At 39.9% G+C, this 22,320-nt stretch overlaps 1 protein-coding gene across 1 annotated transcript in view; it reads left to right on the forward strand.

Moving 5' to 3' along the window:
* LOC118799000 (myosin VIIA and Rab interacting protein) overlaps positions 1-22,320 on the forward strand; it is a 258,885-nt gene that overhangs the window by 195,310 nt on the left and 41,255 nt on the right. The window contains exons 5-8 of the mRNA XM_036558667.1: positions 16,636-16,716; positions 17,663-17,760; positions 20,971-21,051; positions 22,149-22,320. The exon at positions 22,149-22,320 is cut by the window's right edge and continues 17 nt beyond it. Of these exons, the coding sequence (XP_036414560.1) occupies positions 16,636-16,716; positions 17,663-17,760; positions 20,971-21,051; positions 22,149-22,320 (432 nt within the window). The remainder of the gene's footprint in view (positions 1-16,635; positions 16,717-17,662; positions 17,761-20,970; positions 21,052-22,148) is intronic.

Here is a 22,320-nt window from a genome sequence, read left to right on the forward strand (position 1 = left end):
ACGCTGGCTTTACACACTTTACAAGCAGCCGTCCTGCTTTTCGGCGTTTCCAGACTAAAATATCTCCAAACAAATGACATTCAGACCAACAGCTGATGTTATTTCCTTCATTTACAGACTGAAGTTGCCGTGGGTTCATGGTAAGATGTGGGTTGGAATCTGGATTGGTGACGTGTCGTTACGTCATGTTAGGTTATGACCGGTTCATGGTCCAGAGCAAGCTGCAGGCTGGAATCTGGATCGGTAAATCGATAGGCCCTGTCCGCCCGATGTCCGATGAGTAAAGTGATGTCAATATCGGACCCAATACCGATATAGGACTGGATCGGTTCCATCTCTGTCTATAACCTAAGAATAACTCAGCCAGTTTGCATTGAAGTCCTGGTAGTTACTGAATAATAAATCTTAATATGTAATAAGCCTGAGATTTTAAGGGTTAAGATAATACAAATTTAATTTCTTTTCTGTGAGTGCTGTCAGTGTATTGTGGCCAATCAAATCATTATGGCTTCTGCCAAAGTCCACCTTCTTTTCTCAGCCCTCTAATTACTGCTTAGCAATTGCATCAAGCCTTCACCTCATTATCAGCACAAAACTGTTTGAATTTGAAGCCAAAAATGTATCTGGAAACATTTCAAAGTGAAATTCCGACTCATAGAATGTCGTTTTCTTCCTCAAAACAAAATTTACAAAAAAATCAGTTTTCTGTGCATTTGGCAACTTTCTTACTACAAAGACTGAAATAGGCTTTGTGAAAATGTCAAAGCAAATGTCTAACATTACCTTTACTTCAATGCATCGAGTCATCACAGGTAAGACATAAATGGGCCTTTAACCTTTGTCATGCCCAGTGTGGCAGTATGCTTTTGCCTGTGATTCTTAGATTGTTAGAAGTTTTTTTTTTTTTAAGTTTGACATTTGTTTTTCTCCATCTTTGTACATCTAAGCTGTCTGTTTTTCACAGTTATGTCATCTTCATTGGGTAAACGTGCCTGTGTTGAAAGGACGCATGCTTCATAGTGAGGGGTGTTGCAGTGTTGGTTGCGTTCATATGAATCCAGCTTTCTAAATGATTGATATTGTTTTGTATCACTATCAGGAAGAAGTGTTGGAATGTGTAGGGGGACGACTACACTTCTGTCAGAAATAAGCGATAGCCTGATGTAATAAAACTGAGATATTAGCACGTTTGGGAATTGTATCTAGGCAAGGCAAGTTTATTATTAGAGTTATTCAAAAAAGTAAAGGAGAATTAAAACAATAGATTTAAAAGTAAAAAATAATCAAATGAAAACTCAAATTAGAAATTATATAAGGATAATTAAAAATCAAATGAAAAATTAGAATAAAAAAGTACCAAAAAAATCTACCAAATTTTCCCTCCCACTTTTTCACAAATCTACCCAAAAATGAATTTCCGTCTGCACCACTGGTACAACCTGTATTGCGTGAGAATTAACCACAAACCTCGCAGGTTGTTTCTAGGAAGGCATCGTCCTTCTTTCTAATTTACAATGTTTGGTCTACACGTCTTTTGAGACTGTTTGGCTGTTGTTTCTGTCTGTATTGCCAGCTTTGATTTGACCACATGCTGCTGTTGGCTTTTTTGCATGTGCTTGCAAAACCTCTTAGACCTGCATCTGTTTAAATTCCCGGTCTGGAGCCACTTCAGCTGGCAGCTCTGCAGCAGTGGATCTGTTTGAATCGGAACAGCACAGCCAGTAAATGTACAATAGGTGCATTTGCTATGCTGTGTTAGTGAGCTCAGCGCTAATCCCTGTGCAGCTCTGCTGCTAATTTGGCTTCTTTTAACGGAGAGACATTAACACTGATCTCAAGGTCAAATCCACTGTCTGTGTTTGTGAAGGGCACTTACACCAGAGAGACTGAGGTATAAAATCAGAGGAGAGGAGGGGAGCGTGTCTGTGAGCCTGCAGGGCCTCCATTGTTATGGAGGCTGGACTCATCTGGCTGGTGCATGCTGGGAGCTGGTCCCTTTCTCTCTCTCTTTCTTTCTCTGTTTCTCTCTCTCTCTCAGACAGGCTGCAGTGGTGTCTCAGTTCAGTCACTGAGCCTCTGTATAAAGTGTCAGATTAGGACAGGGAGCGAGAGAGATAGAGGGACTATAGGGAGAGAGAGTAAGAGAGAAGTGCTTCTGTCTATCACTCTTTTTCTTCTGTCTGAACAGCCACACACAGAGAACCCTAAGCCTCCCCCAGTTTAAAGAGGAACCTGTGTTTATGACCTTGTGTTTGGATTAGAGATTGAATCGGGCCTCAGATTTTGGTCCTAGTCAGAACACAGTCTGCTCTGATCTGACTCGACCCACAGCACCAAGTTTGACCTTCTCTAGATCACTGTTCCCGTCCCGGCACAATATCTTTGAAGCCTTTGTCAAACCGTCCAGAAATACAGTGATGCAATGCGCCATTAGAAAGCTTGAAATCTCAGGATTCGATTCCCACAAACCATTTTATGATCCGTTATTCACAGTAGTTACAATCGTCTCATTTGCAACATCAGCATTGAATGAGCAAATACTATCAGATCTGTGTGTCGTCATCTTCAAAGCCTCGCCGCCTCCACAGAGGCACCGTAATCCAAAACATGTGGTCTGATAACACGGCAAGAGTCAGAGATCAGTTTAGAGATCTGAGTCAGGAGGAGAAACTCCTACACTCTATACTCTGTTACTCTGAGTCACTAATTCATTCAATCATGCAAAATACTTGAGTGTTTCCTTTCAAATGAGACCAAGATCATGACTGTCATCCAAAGTGTGTTGGAACAGCGCCCCCTTTTACTTTGGGTATGCCATTCCAGGCAAAAATGGGGTGACGGTTAACAGGTTAAGTTTCAGATATGACCCAAGCCTGACAGTCTAACCCTGACCACTAACCAGAGACTGGTAATCTTAGTGACATGTAAGATACCTTAACAATGCTGACCTCTGTTAAGTTCCCTTAATATGAACTTTTAATTCTATAGTCCATACATGGTGGAGAGGTACACGCATGTATGTGTTGTAAGGCAAAACAGTAAACAAAGAATATAAAAAAACTCGAGATGTGTTGGTTCCCTGGTCATTTGGGACAATAAAATGGCCATATTTGCATTGTAGACATCATTGTAGTGAACATTTCTCTACAATGCACTGTTTCACATCAAATCTCTCAGAAAGGCTTGGTTTCCGTCACTTTAATTACACAGTAGTTTTGGAATTCCTCTTTAAAAATGGACAGTAAAAACCTGAACATGAAGGTTGAAGCCGGCCTGAACTCATGCATATTGATGAGAATTTGTCAGTAGTTGAGTCCTGTAAGATTAGATATATGCTTCTCTAGTTTAGATTTTTATATTATTCATGTAAAAAAATCAGCAATAAGCTTTTTCACAATCCATATACAACCTTAATAGACTTTTCATATGTTTGCTTTGACACCTGTCCATTACTCTCAAAGTTGTATTCTCCCTAAAGATTGGTATTTTGTATTTATAATAAGAAATGTTATTACTAGATAATTAACTAGTAATAATAATTTTGCAATAAAATGTGAGATATATTGTATGTGCATGTGAGTGAGTTCCCCATTTAACCCATTGAGTCAGTTTGCTGACTCTGATGCAGACATTTGTTTGTATGTGTGTTCTGAGGTGTCCTTAGACTCCTTAGGCTGATGACTCATAAATACTCTGAGATTGTGTGTGTGGGCGTGTGTGTGTGTGTGTGTGTGCGTGTGCGTGTGTGTGTGTGTGTGTGTATGTCACGGAAGTAAGTAATCAGCCCGAGGTTTTCTGGGAATTGGAGTTCCCTGAATTTATGGCACTTCGCCGCCGTCGCCCTCTGCTGGCAGCCGGTGGTGCACGCTGGGCCTTTACACTGTCAATTTGTAATTATGCTGATAGTTAATCTAATGCCCTATGGCTTGTTTTCAGCTCCTGAAGTCCCAACCAATAGGAGAGCTTGCTTAGCTATATCTATGTAGACTCCAGAGAGAAAAACAATTTCTGATTGGCCGATTTTTATGAGGCCATTTCAAGAATTTAACCCTTTTGTTTCCAAAACATGAAACAGGTGTAGTGCTGTAATACTTGAATAGTACAAACCATCCAACTCTGAATCGATTTGCTGTTTATTTTCCATTTTTTCACTCAAGCTTGGGCATCATTGACCTGATAAATTAACACCACCAGTGGGTGAAACGCACATGCTCGATTGTGGAAACTTAGCCGAACTGTTCTTGTTCCTAGCGTAGGCTACTAATTTTACTTACTTTTACTTACCACTGTAAAATGAAGTAAACTCAGAACACCCTTTGGGGTTCCTCAGTTTGCCACACTAAGGGGGCCTCTGGAACCCTTTTGAAAAGGGCAGTTCTCTGAGGAACTTCTAGTCCTGGAGATCTGCTGCCCTGGAGAGTTCAGATCCCACATGATATTCAGATGCTCCTGAAGGCCTTCATTAACTGGGCTCGGCACGGTAGTAGATCTCCAGGACACCTGGATGCCTGACTTTGAGGAACCTAAGAAAAGCCTAGGTTCCTAAATTAACCCTTTTAGGCATAAATGTTGTTCTAGGAACCCCCAAAGGTGCTTGAAGGTTCATTCAAAAGAAAAGAGTTCCTCCTGGCATCTAGAACCGAATCATCATGCTCGATGGAATGCAAAGAGGTAGGCAGAAGTTCCTGCTAGAGCTTGTAGACATTCAAGGGTTCCTCTAGTAACCATCTTACATATAAAGGTATTTAAGGCAGCTGAAAGGTATTTTTTAGTTATTTAAGAACAGTTTTGGATATTTAAGACACCTTTGGTACAGTGAATAGTTCAATGCTGCAAAAAAGACCACAAGATGGTCTTCAAATATTTTCTCTGGACATCAGATTTCTTCCCCTAAAGCTGTAAAAGGTAGGCCTGTGGTTCTGTTGGTCAGTTAAATGTCTGTAGTAAATTCTGGATTTTGTCAGGCAGTTAAATGTGAGATCACCAAGGCTAGTTGGTGGTTGTCATCCTCACTATGGCGATTTCTTTGGGCCATAATGCTTCATATCTGCCCCCCCAACCTGAAGCAGGACCCCTAAAATGAATTTCTGACCATGCCACTGGTGTGCAAGTGAGAGTGTGTGTGCATATTGAACTGTCATTCGCTAAAGTCACTCATTTGAATTCTGTATACAATTCAGCTGACAGCTTTTAGGCTTGTTGTCAGAGCAACGGTCGCTATGACACAGCCGAGCAGTTTAAAGAATGATTATGAAGAAGGCATTCCAAACCGGAGCATCATTTACTCTCTAATCCTCCATCTCCATATCATTTCCTTGGATGTGGCTCGAAAGCTGCTCCCGTAATTAGTCTTATTCAGAACACAGAGAGAAGAATCTAGCAGCCGTCTGATTGGAGTGTGGCTATTTCTGGAAAGCATCAGCTCCATGAGATCAAGCAAGAGTTGCACCTGATCAGATGTGCAATTTGCTAGGATGAAATACCCGTCATGTTTTAAGTGCTTGATTGGTTTGGTTTCTTGCTTCTTCATCATAATTATCATCATTTTTAGTTAAATGGTGCCTTTTCATGCTCAAAGATGCTTTATAATCAGAAAAAATACATAATCAACAGAAAATAAGACAACACAGAACACGGAAGTCCACAGTTCCCACAGCTAGCGAGGGGGATTCCACTGACCACAGTATAGGGTCACTTAGCTAGGCCAGAAAGAATCCTCACACCACAACCACGGTACATCACACAGGCAGCCACCCAGAAAGCCTCGAAGGCCAAAAATGTCCTCAGCCATGAAGAGGTGGCCTTTTTTATCTGCAGCCGAACGCCACCAGTCCAGGCAGCCTCATAGCTGCAATGCAGCTTCACCCAAGCGGCTACGTAGCATCGCTTTGGCAGCTGGTCCAATAGGCCTCGTAGCTGCAGTGTAACGCTGCTCATGCGGCTGGACCCTACCGGTCCAGGCAGCCCCACAGCTGCAGTGCAGTGTCATGCAAGCAGCCAGCCCAGGCTGCGATGTAGTTTCGATCAGGTCCCCAGTCCAGGCAGCATTTCTTGTACTCCTGCCGTAAGGACTTTAACACTGGACGATATGAACCAATGCATTGATGGACAGCAGGCACCTTGACAGTGCTTGAGAATTCTCCTCTTGGTCATAGAAAAAGTGCAGCAGAGTTGAACTTTACACAGGAGGTAACTTGGGCTTTTTTTAATCATAGACATTGTTTTTCCTGCTTTTCCCTTTTCTGTATGTTATACTGATGGTCAGATCTTGTTCTCTTGTGTTATTGTTTTTCTATCCGGTGTGGTCCAGAGGAGGATGGCTTCCTCTTCTGAGTCTTGGTTCCTCTCATGGTTTCTTCTTCTTGCTCTTAGAGTTTTTCCTTGCCACTGTCACCACTGGCGACGCTCATAGGGGCTCGGATGCCTGTTGTAAAGAGCGCCATATAAGTAAATTTTGACTTGACTTCAATCAGTTACAGTGATGTTTGTGCAACATTTAAGTCATCCCTTATTAAGCCTGACTAAGCCAATAGATGGTAACTCAGTTATCAAGCCAGTATCTAGTGTTGTATGTAGTCCAGTCTCAGTTTGAGTCATTTGGACTCATACTTGTCTCAGTCTTGGGTAAGGTGGACACAGAAATTGCTCTCGAGTCCAGCCAAGTGCAGTGCCTCTGTCTGAGGTAACTGGAAGCTCAACTTTTCTATCATTGTTAAATATCAACCAAAACAAGCAGAATTAAAGAGTTCTTTCTCTACATATTTAAACAAATCTGTTTGCTGCCCTTTAAGGATATAATTGATCCTTTCCATGATGTATTGATTAGTTTTAATTGTATGTTGATGTTCATTGGCTCAAAAATTCTGCACTGTGGGCAGATCAGAATGCTTTCATTCATAATAGTAATTGGATTATGGATCAATGCTGTTTGGTTTATATTCAGTTGAACTTTACAATCATTTGCTCCCAAAACTTACAGTGCGACGTTGGACTAAGATTATAATATAATAATAATTCATCATATTTTTAGGGCGATGTATTGTTTAATGTTAAATGTTGCTAAATATAATTAAAATATGATATTGTTTATTAATATATGCCATGTTTAATGAATGAAAATAAATGCACAATGATCCACAAATTATCATTATTATTATCATTATTTTTTATCTTAATCTGGTCTCGTTCTCGCCACTCCTGGTCTCGACCTTGACTCTAACTCGACTACTACAAAGTCTTGGTCTTGACTCTGACTCAATGTTGCCAGTAGTCCACCAGATCTTTGACCAATATCAATCACAGCCTGACCATATGAGAGCACACCAGCCATTCTAGGCTGGGTTTGAGGCTATTTGTTCCCTCCTGGTTGAGTTTTTTGTGTGGGCATTCTCTCGGTTGAGAAAACATTTTCTTTTCTGGGTGAGTGCGCTGAAGCTTCCATTTAAATGGCTGTGTCGAGTCTGTAGTCAGAATCTATTCCTTTCAAACCTCAGTGCTCCATCTCTGGTGGAGAGCTCTGCATTCTGGGGAGGAAACATGGTCCATGCCCACATCTACAGCTGGGTTCTAGCTGCATTCCTGTCCGGCTGATTGGAGACTGTCAACACTGTGTAACTTTTCATAGACGTCTGTCTTCTGTCTGTGGAATTGATCCTGTCTTGGCAGCTGTGTCCAGAGTTAGACCCGTCTGCAGTCCGTGTGCAGATTGTCTGCTCCATCAGTGGTTAACACACGTTTCATCTACCAGAGTGTGTTTTGTCTGTTTCTAGAACGCTTAGTCTAAAGAGTTCACTCTGTTTGTGGTATACATCCTACACTCTTAAAGATGGTTCTTCAAGGGTTCTTTAGTAAAGGGAAAGGTTCTACTTGAAACGCATCAGCATGTACACACTTAAAGATGTTGTTCTTTTAGGGTTCTTTGGTAAAGGCTTCTATATAGAAACATTTGTATGCTTAAATGGCTCTTTGCACTGTGAAATGGTTCCTCAACTTGATTGAGAATGTGTTGCGTATGGTTGATATGGCACCTTTTTGAAAATGGTTCTGTATAGCACAAAAAGGGTTCTACTTTTGTTTCAAGCTTTATGTTGTCACAGCAGCAAAACCCTTATATCGAACCATATACAACACATTTCCATCAACCTGAAGAACCATTTCACCATGTAAAGAACCATTTAAGTATGAAATGGATCTAAAACCCAAGGTTCTAGATAGAACCATTCTTTTCACTAAAGAACCCTTGAATAACCATTTCTGAGTGTATATCCATGACTGACAAGCAAAGAGCTTTTTATTGTTATCAATATTGCTTTAAATAGCCTATAATCCATTCATTTTAGCTAACATTGCATTGTGAATGTGTGTCACCAGTATTTGCTAGGTGTTTTTTTCAGACATGATCACTGAACATAACATGTGACGACTACATTGATAATGTTAGCACTGTCAACCTCTGGTTAAACTAATTAGACTAACTGAGTGATTGTTCTTAGTCAATGCTAGCCTCAGCCTCGAGGCTCCCAAGGTTGCCATGTGTAAAGTTGTCCAGTTCTGTTCCAATATTTTTTCAATAAATCTGTAATTTAATAAACATTTTTGACCAGATTCCACATTTAAAAATATAACATATTGACATTGAAATATTTATATTTAAAAGTTTAAATAAAGTGGAGCCAACTGAAACTCCTCCTACTGCAGAAGTTTTTTTTTTATTCTATCTATTTTGTACTTTTATACCCTAAGATACCGTCACTGTCAGAACAAAACCTGGTATCTCCAAAAAGGTAAATTTACAAGAAAAGGCTAAAAAAGTCCTTATATTTTAAATAATTCCAAGTATTTTTGAGCATCTCTATTGGTCTGTGTATCATCTTCAAACAATGTAAAGGCAGCTGGAAAATTTAAATTGTTAAAAAATGAGCAGCGACACAAATGGAGATACGAGGTTTTGTCCCGAGAGCGATGATGCTTGTCAGTTTTGAAAAAAAAAACATAAATTTGCACATTTGTGGGTTGCTTTTTTCCCGTCGTCCCAAACTGTGACTTATGTGTACATTACACCCCTAGTTAGTAGGTTTATGGTGATCCACCACCCAAAAACATCCAGCCAGGATAAATACAGAAACTGACCATTGTTGAAGAGCTAGAGGATGACCAGCACAACCTGTGGGCTAGAGCCTCTAACTGCACACCAGCAAAGTAGATGTTTCCAATGAAGTGGTCAGTTAACAATATAATAACTGTTATTTACCTGTAATTAAAATCAATATGAAAATAACTGAAACTGAAAGGACGTTCTGTCCAGACATCTGTGTCCTAGAACACATTCTGTGTCAGAATCCATCTGTGGTCAGAACGCATTCTGTCTAGACGGCTGTGTTCTGTCTGTTGGCTCCGAGTGGAGTGCTCACAGACGGCCAGTGCGGCGGCCTCGCTCTCTGCTCCGTTGTCATGGCGATATTGAATGAGTGCTCCCTCAGGGTTGGCAGAGGGAAGTGGGAGAGGTGACTGTGCGGTCAGGTGGACCACTCCGAGTGTGGGTTTGCCTTCATTGGCCAGTAAATATCCGCACTGTCTTTTAGCGTTTGAGTGTGCGTTCAGGGCGTGTGCTGTTGGCGATGAAGGGTTTCGCCGTGTTGACGTTCATCGGGTCCGCTGTGCCATGCGTGTCTCCTTTCCTTGCCGCATTCTCTCTCCTGCTAGCAGCTCAATCTGGCACGCCCATTTCTGCTCCATGTTTGCTGTAGGTGTGTGTTCAACCATGTGCATGCAAGCATGTGTGCCTTGCACATCTCTTCCCTTTAGACTCTAATAAAGCCCAGATCGTGCATGGATAGGGTCACAGTATGTGTGTCCATGCACTGTAAGTGGATTTCTTGGCAGCGACAGGAATTTTTAGGTGGATTTTGGGATGTTTGCTCACATTTTTAGCATGAAGCATAGATAATATTGGTAACACTTAACTCGGACCCTGCTTAATAACAGTGAATGCATTTACAGCCACTTAATAATCCGATAACTGCAGTAAATCAGATTTTGTCAGTAACTGGTTCAATGAGTTCACATGCTCTTGAGTAATCAGATAATAGGGAAATGCTGGGTCTACATGAGTCAGACAGTAATCAGATTTCTGAGAAACTGAGAAACTCACAGAAGAACACGAGACATAAATGTAACGTAAAACTCAAACTTCATACCGCAGCTTTTTTTTAAACACTGTGCCACTTTACCTGAAAATATGAACATATATCCTCTAGAAGATGAAGAAAATTTAAATCCTTAATTTCGTCAAGCATGTATTTGGTTTCAGCAGCGCTCCAAAAGTGTTTCGCTGAGTCTCGCGGTTTCGCTGCTCACTTATTTCCGGTGCTGCCGTCTGTTTCTCACCTGCTCAGACTGAGAAATCCGAAAGAAATCAGAGTAAGAGTTCACAGCACTGAGAAATCTGATTACTGAGCTCAAATCCAGCCTCTTTATTTGATATCTCAATCAGATTTCTAGACCTTCCTCCAATCTAGGAAATCAGAGTGTTTACATGACCATTTGAATAATCAGATAACTGCAGAAATCTGATTATGACCGGATTATTGAGTGCATGTAAACACGCTCATTGACATAACTGTCGTAAACGTGTCATGAAAGTCATATGCTGCCATGAGATGTTCAGTCAGACGACAATTTGCTGCTGTTCAATTTCTGATGTAATTTGAAAGTGCCTGTCACCTGGAAATGAGTCCAGGTTCCCCTGATTTGCGTTAAAAGTAAAGTATGTTTTCCTTCTACTGTAAAGTTTCCGTTTTGGCGATACGAGGTTTTCTTCTGACAGCAGCAAAATGATGATGGTGATACAAAAATAGTTGATGCCTCAGTTAAACCTAAACTCACATATACAGAAGTTTGCACATACAGCGAGGACTGTGACTAAACTTGCATAAATAATTGACCCTGGCCTGTGTAGCACAGCACGGCTAAACATGCTGCGTTTAGGGAGGAGAGAGAATTTAGAAAGAATTTAGCTGACTGACCAGCTGATAAAATTCTTCCGGCCTTGTTTACGTTCTGAATCAGGACTGTTGAGAATCATTTTTAGTCTGAGATTTGCTGAAATATCACTTTATCAGTCATCTTTCCAGCACAGCTGTGGCCCTTAAAGGTGGCTCTTCAAGGGTTCTATAATAAAGAAAATGGTTCCCACTCAAAGAACCCTTTCCAAGATTAAAAGGTTATGTGCATCATGAAAGGGTTCTTCAGAATGTGCAGTAACTGGTTCTATATAGAACATTTCTGAAAATGGTTCCGTGTAGCACCCAAAAGGAGTCAAGTTTGTAGCAATAGGAAAACCCTTTTGGATACTATATAGAACCATTTTCAGGACTATACAGAACCATCTATAGCATGTGCTCCATCAATCTAAAGAACCCTTTCATTATGCAAAGGGTACTTTGAGTGTTCATGGTTCGTTATAGAGCCATTTTTTTTTACTAAAGAACCCTTGAAGAACCATGTTTTTAAGAGTGTACAACACACATACCTCCGTCATTGTCAGTTTAATGTTAAATGAGGGTCAGTTGTCGTCTTCTACATGAGGACGATTTAGTTCTGCTCAGTGGATGATGGTGGAACGTGTTGGCTTGTCGAGGGAACGTTGAGAACAGGGAAAAATCTTATTTAGCTTCAGCTAGCCGGGTTAGCCTGGCTGCACTACTGCAGAATTCTTGGTCATATCTGTTGCACATTTAATACACTCATGTTTTGTATTATTATTATTATTATTATTATTATTATTATTATTATTGTTATTATCATTATTATTATCATTAAGTGCTGTCAAATAGTTTCTGACTCCTGGCGACCATCTGGATGATGTTCCTCCAGAACCCATGAGTCAAACACAAGGCCTGCAGGCCAAGTCAGGCCCACGGCATAATACTACTCAGCCTGCGAAAGTATTTAATTTTCTATTATAATTAGCTTGTTTCACCCTGAGCTGCACTACAGTCCCCAGCATGCACTGCAGCATAATGTTTGCTCTGACCTCCTTCCTCCAAAACAATCTGAGTCAGTGGTTACCCCCAAAAAATAAGATGCCTGGTGTCTAGTTCAAGCAAACAGGCAGTTTTAACCTTTTCAACTCCTTGAGACCACCGGTGGGTCCAAAACACACTTCGTCATATTCTTCATAACTTTCATATTTCATAAGCTACATTCTGAAGGTGGGGGTCGTATGAGAGCTGTAACTGTCTTCTTTCCAGTCAAATAGATGGTGATGTAATTTTAAACCCTTATAATAAAAGAAGCTGAAGTCACAGTTTTTTTCTACTGAAAGTCGACCCATTTTTCCACAAATCTGGGCTGTAAACTATAAACAGATGGCGTCTCTTCAGTGATCTGCTCTGTAAACATTATTATTATAAAATAATACAAAGAGCGTCTAAGACTTTTGTCTTTCAGCAGTAAATTGTAAGCATATAACAATATGTGTGATCATAAAACACGTTCTCTGTTCATTTTGAAATAAAATAAAAATATACATTTATTTCATGAAGTTACTGAATAATCTGCCCTATGATTCGGTCATGAATTCAAATGGACAAACCAAAATATACCCTGGAGAATAAGAGGTTTAAAAACTACCTCCTGGGGATTTTAAAGAGGCTTAACAGTTACCTGTAGCTAATGTAGCCTATTGTTTTATATAAAACATTTTTTTTTACTTAAAATTATTTTTGAACAGTTAAAGTATTCCGTGCCTGTTTGGCCAGTTCAGTTCGTGGCACAATGTTAAGTAAGAATGGAACAAAAACACAGCTGACCCACTGATTGGTTGAGCCACTTCTGAATGGCTGGTTCGTGATTCCTCTAATTGTCTCCATCCATCTTGTAGCTGGTCGTCCTCCTTTACCTTCAGCTCTTCCAGGCATATCGTTATTTTCCAATCTTCTCAGAATGTGTCCAAAATCAGAGCTTCAGTTTGAGGAGAGGTGAGGCTTGAATTGGTCAAAAATCCATTCGTTCGTCCAGTTAGCTGAGTGAAACAATATGCAGACCCCTCATTGACCATTTGAGCTTCTAAACACACCCACTGACCGCTGACTTTAGCACTTGTTTGCCTGGCTAAATGCTGAGATGTTACTATAGAACCGTGGGACAAACGTTTATACGACGCTGACTTTTTATTTTTCACATTCCCAGTTTTACGTGAGAATCACACATCTGCTTTCGACAATAAGCAGTAATGGCCACACGACACACATTACTGGACATAGTGTGTCAAAACAATGGCATATGATACCTTCTATGACATGTTTATGTAAATGTAGTGAGCTAATGTGATTTATAAAGCGTGTCCTCGTGTATCGCCTGAAAAGTAAGTGTACAGGAGAGAGGGCAAAAACATGAACTTTTACTGTAAGTTAATGGAAAAAGATTTTATTCTGGCTGATTTTTTGGCATTTTTGTTGGTCCATTCATCATGTAATGTTTACACAATGTAAAGGACAGTTTGTATTTTATGTCAGTTTGTCCCACGTTAATTTGTCCTCACACGACCCTGAGCAAGATTAAGTGACCCTTATTAGTCCCACAACGGGTAAATTTCACCTCTGCATTTTAACCCAAACACCACATACACACCAGTGAACACACACTAGGAGGCAGTGAGCACACTTGCCTGGAGCGGTGAGCAGCCCTATCCACAGCAGCCGGGGAGCAGTTGGGGGTTAGGTGTCTTGGTCAAGAGCACTTCAGTCATGTACTGTCGGCTTAGGGGATCGAACCAGCGACCTTCCAATCACAAGGCCGGTTCCCTAACCTCCAGACCACAACGTTTATTTTGCCCTAAACTGAAATTTTGTTCAAAGGCAACCAAACCTGCTTTCAGTGGAAAGAAAAGAGGAGGAGAACATAAACAGAAGTGTGGGAAACCAAATCGAGGAGTCCCTGAATTTGCAGGAAAGCACAGTAAATGGCATCTTTTCTTATTCAGTATGTTCTCCGTGTCCCTTCCGTACAGCTTATAACTAACGTGTTTAAATTAGATTATTAAAACAATTTCATATTCATGGTGAAGTGAAATACGTTCAAAGTGGTCTGCCAGAATACGAGTTTCTACATAATTAAGGCTCCGTTCTAGAGAAACTTACAGAGTCAGAACTGTTCACAGTGGTGGTGATAGGAACCAGACGTCCACCTCTAAAAGCTCCCTCACAGAAACTTTCTACACTGTAAACCTGCATTTTGTTTTAGCTCAAATTGTCAGTTGTACATAAAACTCACATCATATCACACACATTGCTCAACAGCTTTACGTTAAGGGAACGTTTTTGATGATTTTGTACACCCAAATGGCATTTCTGAGTTGAACTAACTTATCGCTATTTAGTTTAGTCTGTTGCTATGGCAACTTTGAAACCCCACATTCAAAAAATGATGACATTTCTGTTGGTTTTAATTGTTTTTCTCATTAAAGTTGCTGAACAAATGTGTGAAACTGAGTGAAGTTAAGTAAGCTGTGAAATACAGTTACATGTTTGCTTTGTTAGAATGATTTTATTAGATAAGACGTATATTTCTTTCCCATTGGCTCTTGGCTCTGTCTGTTTGCATACTGAGTGTTTCTTTCCCTTTGTTTTACTCACCGTCAGTGAACTTTCATTCCACCCAGGCTGCCTTTCCTCAGGCGAATGTTTTTTTATATATGTTTTACTCAGCTGCCTCACATTGTGTTGTTGGCTAAGAGTGAAGGTTATTGTTCTCTTTGCTGATGGGAGGGCGTTAGTATTGGTCAGTGACCACGTTCACAGTATAGATTAACCCTTCGGTGTTTAGCGAAGTGGTTAATATCACTTAAATAAAAAGAAATTCTCAATCGCCTAGTGAAACATAGTTAAATTGCAATTTCAAGACATTAATTAGAATTTACGAGTTGCACAAACGTATGTTTGTTATCCTAACTCAAAAACGATAGTTATTCTAACTCAAGTTTTCATTACACATTACTTCATTTTTTTAAGGCAACCGGTTTCCTCAAATTTTTTAAGTAAATTCAACTTATCCGGGCTTACAGTGTACATGAAACGGTTATGAATTCATGATCATTTAGAGAATATTTTGACCTAAAACTGTCCATTCATGGTCAAGAGGTACGTGCAGGACGTTATAAGGCCAAATAGTACCTAAAGAAATCTGCGAAGTGTCCTCACTGCATCAGCTCAGATCTCATGCTTTTGTAAAGACAAATTCAATTCTGTCTCATCTCTGTCGGAACAAAATCTCCAAAATGGTAACTTTACAGGAGAAGGAAAAACATCCTCAACTTCTTAACTTCCTTTTACTGGTCATAACTTTCATGTTTTCAATTTTTTTCAATTTATTTTCAAAAAAAAATTAAAAGTGGTCTCAAACTTTTGGACCCCACTGTAGGTCCACCTTAAAACTTTTGCTGTACTTTTACGGGCACATTTACAGGGTTTGCATGAAGAATGTACCTTTTTTCTGACTGGGTAGAAGGATTTTCAACACTCTCAGGCTTTTGGACCTCACTGTAACCAGTGGGCGGAGTTGGGCTCGACCAAACTAGAGAGAAGAACTGGGTAAAAGAAAGTTGTTCACTCCCACAGCCGTCACACCCTTTACACACCTAATGCGCAGGTAGCCGTGTCGGTGCTCCTCTGCTCTGTCTGTCTGTACAGCTGTCGACCTGAATGTGTGGAGTTCTTATCTGGAAGCAGACTCAGAGCTCCCACCTTCCTCTGAGTTCTCTAATCAGCTGTACATCCTCTCGCCGTCCTGCAGCATTAAGGAGTCTGTAGATAAAACGCTGGCGATATCCCATAATTACATGCTCTAAACCGCAGGCTCAGTGAGTGAGGACACCGCCGGCAGCACCGCAACCGCAGCCCGAGCAAAGACGGTGAAGAGAAACAGAGCGAAACTCAGCCCTGCAGATTTAACAGGAGAGGAAGATTTCATGGGTGTGTGACATTTACTGAGAGAGAGAGAGAGAGAGAGAGAGAGAGGGAGGGAGAGAAAGAGAGGATTACTGAGTTCCCTCACTTCAGAGAACAGACTGGGAAGGCCATATAATAATAAAAAATAAAATAATAATAAGTATTATTATTATTATTGTTGTTGTTGTTGTTGTTATTGTTATTATTATTATTGGTTGTTATTATTGTGTTGTTGTTGTTTATTTTTATTATTATTATTATTATTATAACACAAAAAACTATGATAATAATAATAATTAACTAATTATTATTAGTAGTAGTAATAGTATTGCAAACTTTGCTGTCAGTAAAACGAATCATAAGCCAAGAAATGAGAATTAAATAAAATCAATTAACAAAATAACAGTATATAACTTACATATAACTTATATGCAATAGTATTTATCTTCCTCCTTTTTTTGTATTTCTCTCCTTTTTTCTCCTCTTTTTCATTTTCTTCTTCTTCTTTGTTCTTTATCTTCTTTTTCTTCAACTTTTTCTTCTTTTCCCTTTTTTCTTCCTTTCTTCTGTTCTTTCTCCTGCGTTATGGACAGATTTTTTTATAAGCTGATGCATTAAAGTATCCTCTCTCTCTCTCTCTCTCTCTCTCTCTCTCTCTCTCTCTCTCTCTCTCTCTCTCTCTCTGTAGAGGTCAGTGCTCCTGAGGGCAGTAATGATAATGATGGCAGTGTGTGTGGCAGCGACTCTCCGTTCTACAAGCACATTGAAGGTAAGCTCACACACGGCGCTACACACCACATCACACAACACCTTCCTCAGCCTAACGTCTGTCTGTGTGTGTGTGTGTGTGTGTGTGTGTGTGTGTGTGTGTGTGTGTGTGAGAGTGTGTAAGCCATACTTAAGTGGGCTGTTTCGGGTCAAGCTGTGATAGTAAACTGTTGTTTTGTTAGAGAGCTCTTCTGTGACTAACCAACGCTGTCTTACACACACACTCACACACTCACACACACACACACTCACACACACACACACACACACACTCACACTCACACACACACTCTCACACACACTCACACACACACACACACACACACTCACACTCTCACACACACACACACACACTCACACTCACACACACACACTCTCACACACTCTCACACACTCACACACTCACACTCTCACACTCTCACACACACACACACACTCACACACACACACTCTCACACACACTCACACACACACACACACTCACACTCACACACACACTCACACTCACACTCACACACACACACACACACACTCACACTCACACACACACTCACACTCACACTCACTCTCACACACACAGACACTCTCACACACACACACACACACAGACACTCTCTCACACACTCATATTTACACACACACACAAGAAGAATAGCTGTTCTGTGCTCTGTGTTATGGTGTGTGGTTTGTGTGTGTGGAGTTGCCATCAGGATTAAGAGCTCTCCACAGTGGAGTGTTTGATGAATCACTGTAATCATGGAGGCACTCGAGATGCCTTCATAAAGAAAAACAACAATAACATACAGACGCAAACACACGGCTCACTGTAACTCTGAGAGCAGCCGCACAGAGACGCTGCACCGTTCACACTGTCTAACGAAGTCAGGTGGTTCATTTGATTTTACGTGTGTGTGTGTGTGTGTGTGTGTGTGTGTGTGTGTGTGTAGGTCACAGTATGGCAGAGACCCTCACTGTTGCTCTGCGTGTTGCTGAGGAGGCCATAGAGGAGGCCATCACTAAAGCAGACAGCTACAGAGACAGCCTGGTTAGTCTGTTCATTCATTCATCTGTTCATCCATCCATTTATCCACCCCTCTTTCATTCATACATCCATCAATATATCTATCTATCCATCCATCTATCTGGTTCAGTGCTTCTCTGCACTAACACACCTGATCAGTTTTCAGTTCAGGGTGTTTTCTTGGCTCGATAAATCATGGAAAATTTCATCCATCCATCTGTTCATCCATTAACCTTTACGTTCATCCATCCATCCACCCATCTTCTCATCTACCCGTTCTTCCATCTGTCAACATGTAGTTATCCATCTATTTGTATGTTTGTTTGTTTGTTTGTTTATTTATTTATTTATTGCACTAACTCACCTATTCATTCATCCATCCATCCATCCACTCGTAGATCCATACATTCATTTATTCATTCATATGCAGTAACACACCTGATTCCGTTCAATCTATCCATCTGCTCATCCATCCACCATTCTCTTAATCTATATATTCCATCCATACATAAACACTTCCATCCTTCTAGCCATCCATCCATGTATCTATTCATGCATCCGATCATTTTTATCCATCTATCAACAGCATTCATCCATACATGTATTTGTTCATTATAAATGAATAATAATTCATTTATTTATGTAACTCACCTTTTCATCTATCCCCTCTTCATCCGTCCGTCCATCCTTCCGCTCGTAAATCCATCCATTCATTTATTCTTTCATACTTCCATTCATCCATCCATGTATCTAATTCGTTGCTTCTCTTTTTTCTGTTACTCTGTCAGTTTTACAGTTATGATCAGTGTATAATCAGACAGCTCTCTTCCCTCTTACGGATGAAAACGCACTTCAGTTCATCCCGTCTACAAGTTATAGTTCCTTATGCTGGTGGTTCTCAACTCACCCTGAAACTTCATCATCACTTTTATTTACATAGTGCCTTTCCCATGCTCAATGATGCTTTATAATCAATACATAACACAGACACACACACACACACACACACACACACACACACACACACACACACACACACACACACACACTCTCCACGGTTCCCACAGCTACTTCACATTTCTCTGCACACAGTGGAAGAGAACTTCTTTAGAGTAGTATCACACGCGGCTGCTGAACGCCTGGAAAAACACAGCATTGCTGCTATAAATAAACCAAACAACAACTCCGCAAACATCCGTCAGCTCTTTCACACCTCAGTCGTTCTGAATGAAGCAACATGCACATATTTATTCACCTTTCAGTGTAGTTTACAGGGGGTACTTACATTTACTCAAGTCCATGTACTTCAGTCAAACACTGATGGACACTCCTGAGTGTTTTCAAATCATAATACTTCTACTCGAGTATATTAGCGAGGACAGGAATCTCCTTTTTACCTGTTCATATTTACATATTTACTCATTTCTGTGTTTGTCGTTCAGTTTTGTTGGTGAAAACATCTGCACTGATTTGTGATCAGTCACATCTCTACGGAGCCCCTAAGGGGCCGTGGTTAAAAAAAAAGTTAATGACGTTGCGTTCCCTCACAAAATATATGCTCGTCAGAGAGCAAGCAAACGTAGGACCAGAGGTGCCCAACGACACTGCCTACATTAGAGCTCTGTTTTTAGCCTAGCTAACGTTAAAAGCTGTTTTCCCAGTTTGGCCAGTCTGAGCCGAGTTTATTCAGCAGTTGTTCTCTGCAGTGTCTGTAAATAAAGGCTTTTACTGTACGAGGAAACTCGATCTCAGTCTCAGTTAGAGCTCAATAATAACAGAATCATGTTTGATTTTGAGAAGCGACACGTCTTTATATTTCAATCCAAGATCAATGTAAAATTCAATGATCTGCTTCATGTTTGAGCTTCAGCGAAGCACAGCTTTTGCAAGCAAATGCAAACCGTTTGCATCATAACGTAAAACATTTACGAGGGAATGAAACGTGATTTAACTTAGGGGCTCCGTACATCTCTGACTATAGCTTTAGCATTTTATTATAGACCAGAGGAATCCCAAAAAGAGAAGAATAAAGTCTAACAAACTTCACAAAAAGTTTACCCAACTGCACCGACAGATGCTGGATTTACTAGGAAGCTCCACTGAAGTTCTGTAAGGTACTCAGCAGTTTTTTGACCTGATTCTTTTGTTTTTCCACTCAAGTTTTGTTTTGGGAAGATACTTTTACTTTTACTTAAGTATCAATACGTTTACTTGAGTGTGGGTTTAGTCCACTCTACCCACTTCTGGTGTGATTAGCTGATAATCACATAATACTGATATAAACTGCCAGCAATTTTTTTTTTTTACTTCATCACTCAAAATGCAGAGATTTTCAGGAAATATTATTCTTAAAAATGCATTATCAAATTAGCTAGTAGAGGATTGAGTCTTTCTGTTTCGTCTTTGTTTCATGCTCAAAAAAGGAAATGTCCTCTTTAGAGGGTAAAGGAATTGTTTAAAATAATATTAGCAGTTGTTTATTTCTTGCACAATTTAAAATACACACAAATAAACAAATAACTTAATATACGGTGCAGAGAGGGGCAACAAAGCCTAATAGGCTTATATAAAGCCTCTGTCTAATAATATTACAATTTCACAATATTATGGGAAATGCAGACTAATATACAAAACAATAATGACATAAACATCAAGTACATTAGTATTGTTCAGGTATAACACCTGTCTAAGATGCTAAATACATAAGCAAGTGGTGATTTTCATATTTCATAACATTTCCTTTCATTTTTACCACTTTCTTTGCTTTTTAAGGCAGGTGATTAATACAGTGATATTTATGACTTGGTTATCATGCTGTGAAAATGTCACACTATTCGAGATGCTTTACTGAAAAAACAAATAAAAAAATGTCTACCAGATGTTTTATAGCAGTGAAAAACAACATTTAGCCACCCAAAACTTTATCCATCACTCCATTCCTGCAGAGAGCTGGTAAAAGATGACAGATGATGTCATACAAATACAACACCTTTCCATGAAGCACAGCTGGATGGGTAAAATAAGTGGTATAAGATGGGAAAAATGATGGATAGACAGGTAGATCCACTTATATTGCTGCAGCGCAGTGAACCACCTGCATCTTTTCATTTTAACCATTCATCCGTTTTTATTGAATGGGTGTCTTACTATCCAGCAGCCTGTGACTCACCTTTTATCACTTATACTCTCCCTTATACTCTCTCTGCTCCTCCTCTCTCTCCCTCCTCCCTCCAGGAGAAACAGAATGAGGCTCGGTATCTGCGGGATCATAAAGAGGAGCTCATAGAGGAACTCGCCACCACCATCGTGCAAAAAGTGAGTTATGTGTGTGTGTTTGTGTTTGTGTGTGTGTTTGTGTGTGTGTTTGTGTGTTTGTGTGTTTGTGTGTTTGTGTGTGTGTGTGTGTGTGTGTGTTTGTGTGTGTACATGCAGCTGGGTCCAGAAGTCAGAGACATATTTATAATATCTGTAATCTTGTTTATTTTAAGGATTAAATAAAAACATTTTAGGATCAAAAACACTGAACAAAAAAAAGGTTAAAGAAGATCCAGATTCTGCACTCTTTCTAGGCCACTATTCAAATTATGGTCAACGTAAATTTGTGACCATTTTAAGGCCTTTAAGCTGTTTTTAGTCTTATTATTTTTAATGTAATATGATTATAATCAGTGGTAATCCAATCTAACATTCCAGTTCAAATTACACCCATACGCTTTATGAAAACAGTGTAATTATACATCGTTTTAATGTTTTGTCTATTTCTTGTCTCTGTATTTATTACTTATTTGAACTACCTTAGTGTAAAAGGTAAACACTAAATATTTCAATAATAACATTTCTGAAGTTATATTTCATCGTTTAGACTTGAAGATGGTTCTTCAAGGGTTCTTTAGTAAATATGAATGAATGAACACTATGAACGGTATGAATGAACACTCAGAGAACCATCTGCATGATGAAAGGTTCTTTTTCTTCTTCAGATTAGTGGAGAAGGTGCTGTAGATGGTTAGATACAGAACCTTTTTGAAAAAGCTTCTGTACAGCACCAAAAGGGTTCTACTATTATAACAAGCTTGACATCGTAACAATAGAAGAGCCCTTTTGGTTCTATATGGAACCCTGTTCTGTATATAAAACCACCTACAGCACATTCTCCATCAACCTGAATAACCATGTCACCCTGCAAAGAACCATTAAAGGTAATGCAAGGGGTAATTTGAGTGTTCATTGTTCTATGTGGAACCATTTTCTTTACTAAAGAACCCTTAAAGAGAGATCTTTTTTAAGAGTGTACTTAATGTCCATGTAAATGACTGTAAATCAAGTCAATAAGAGGCGGTCTCTGACTTGTGCACGGCACTCTTGCTTGTATTACTTCTTAAAAGAGTATTTATTGATTATTTACACCCCAGATCATTCAGAGGGGGAAACGCCCTGAGATGCAGGCGGAGTATGACTTTGTTTGGTCTCAGGCTCAGAACAGTGACCTTCCGTCTCCGACTTCAGCATCAAACACACACACCTCAACACAGCGCACACACGCCTCTCCACAGCTCACTCCTCCTGCCCCGGCCAGCCTCAAGA

This window comes from Colossoma macropomum, unplaced genomic scaffold (genome assembly GCF_904425465.1).
Source record: "Colossoma macropomum unplaced genomic scaffold, Colossoma_macropomum, whole genome shotgun sequence".
NCBI lineage: Eukaryota > Metazoa > Chordata > Actinopteri > Characiformes > Serrasalmidae > Colossoma > Colossoma macropomum.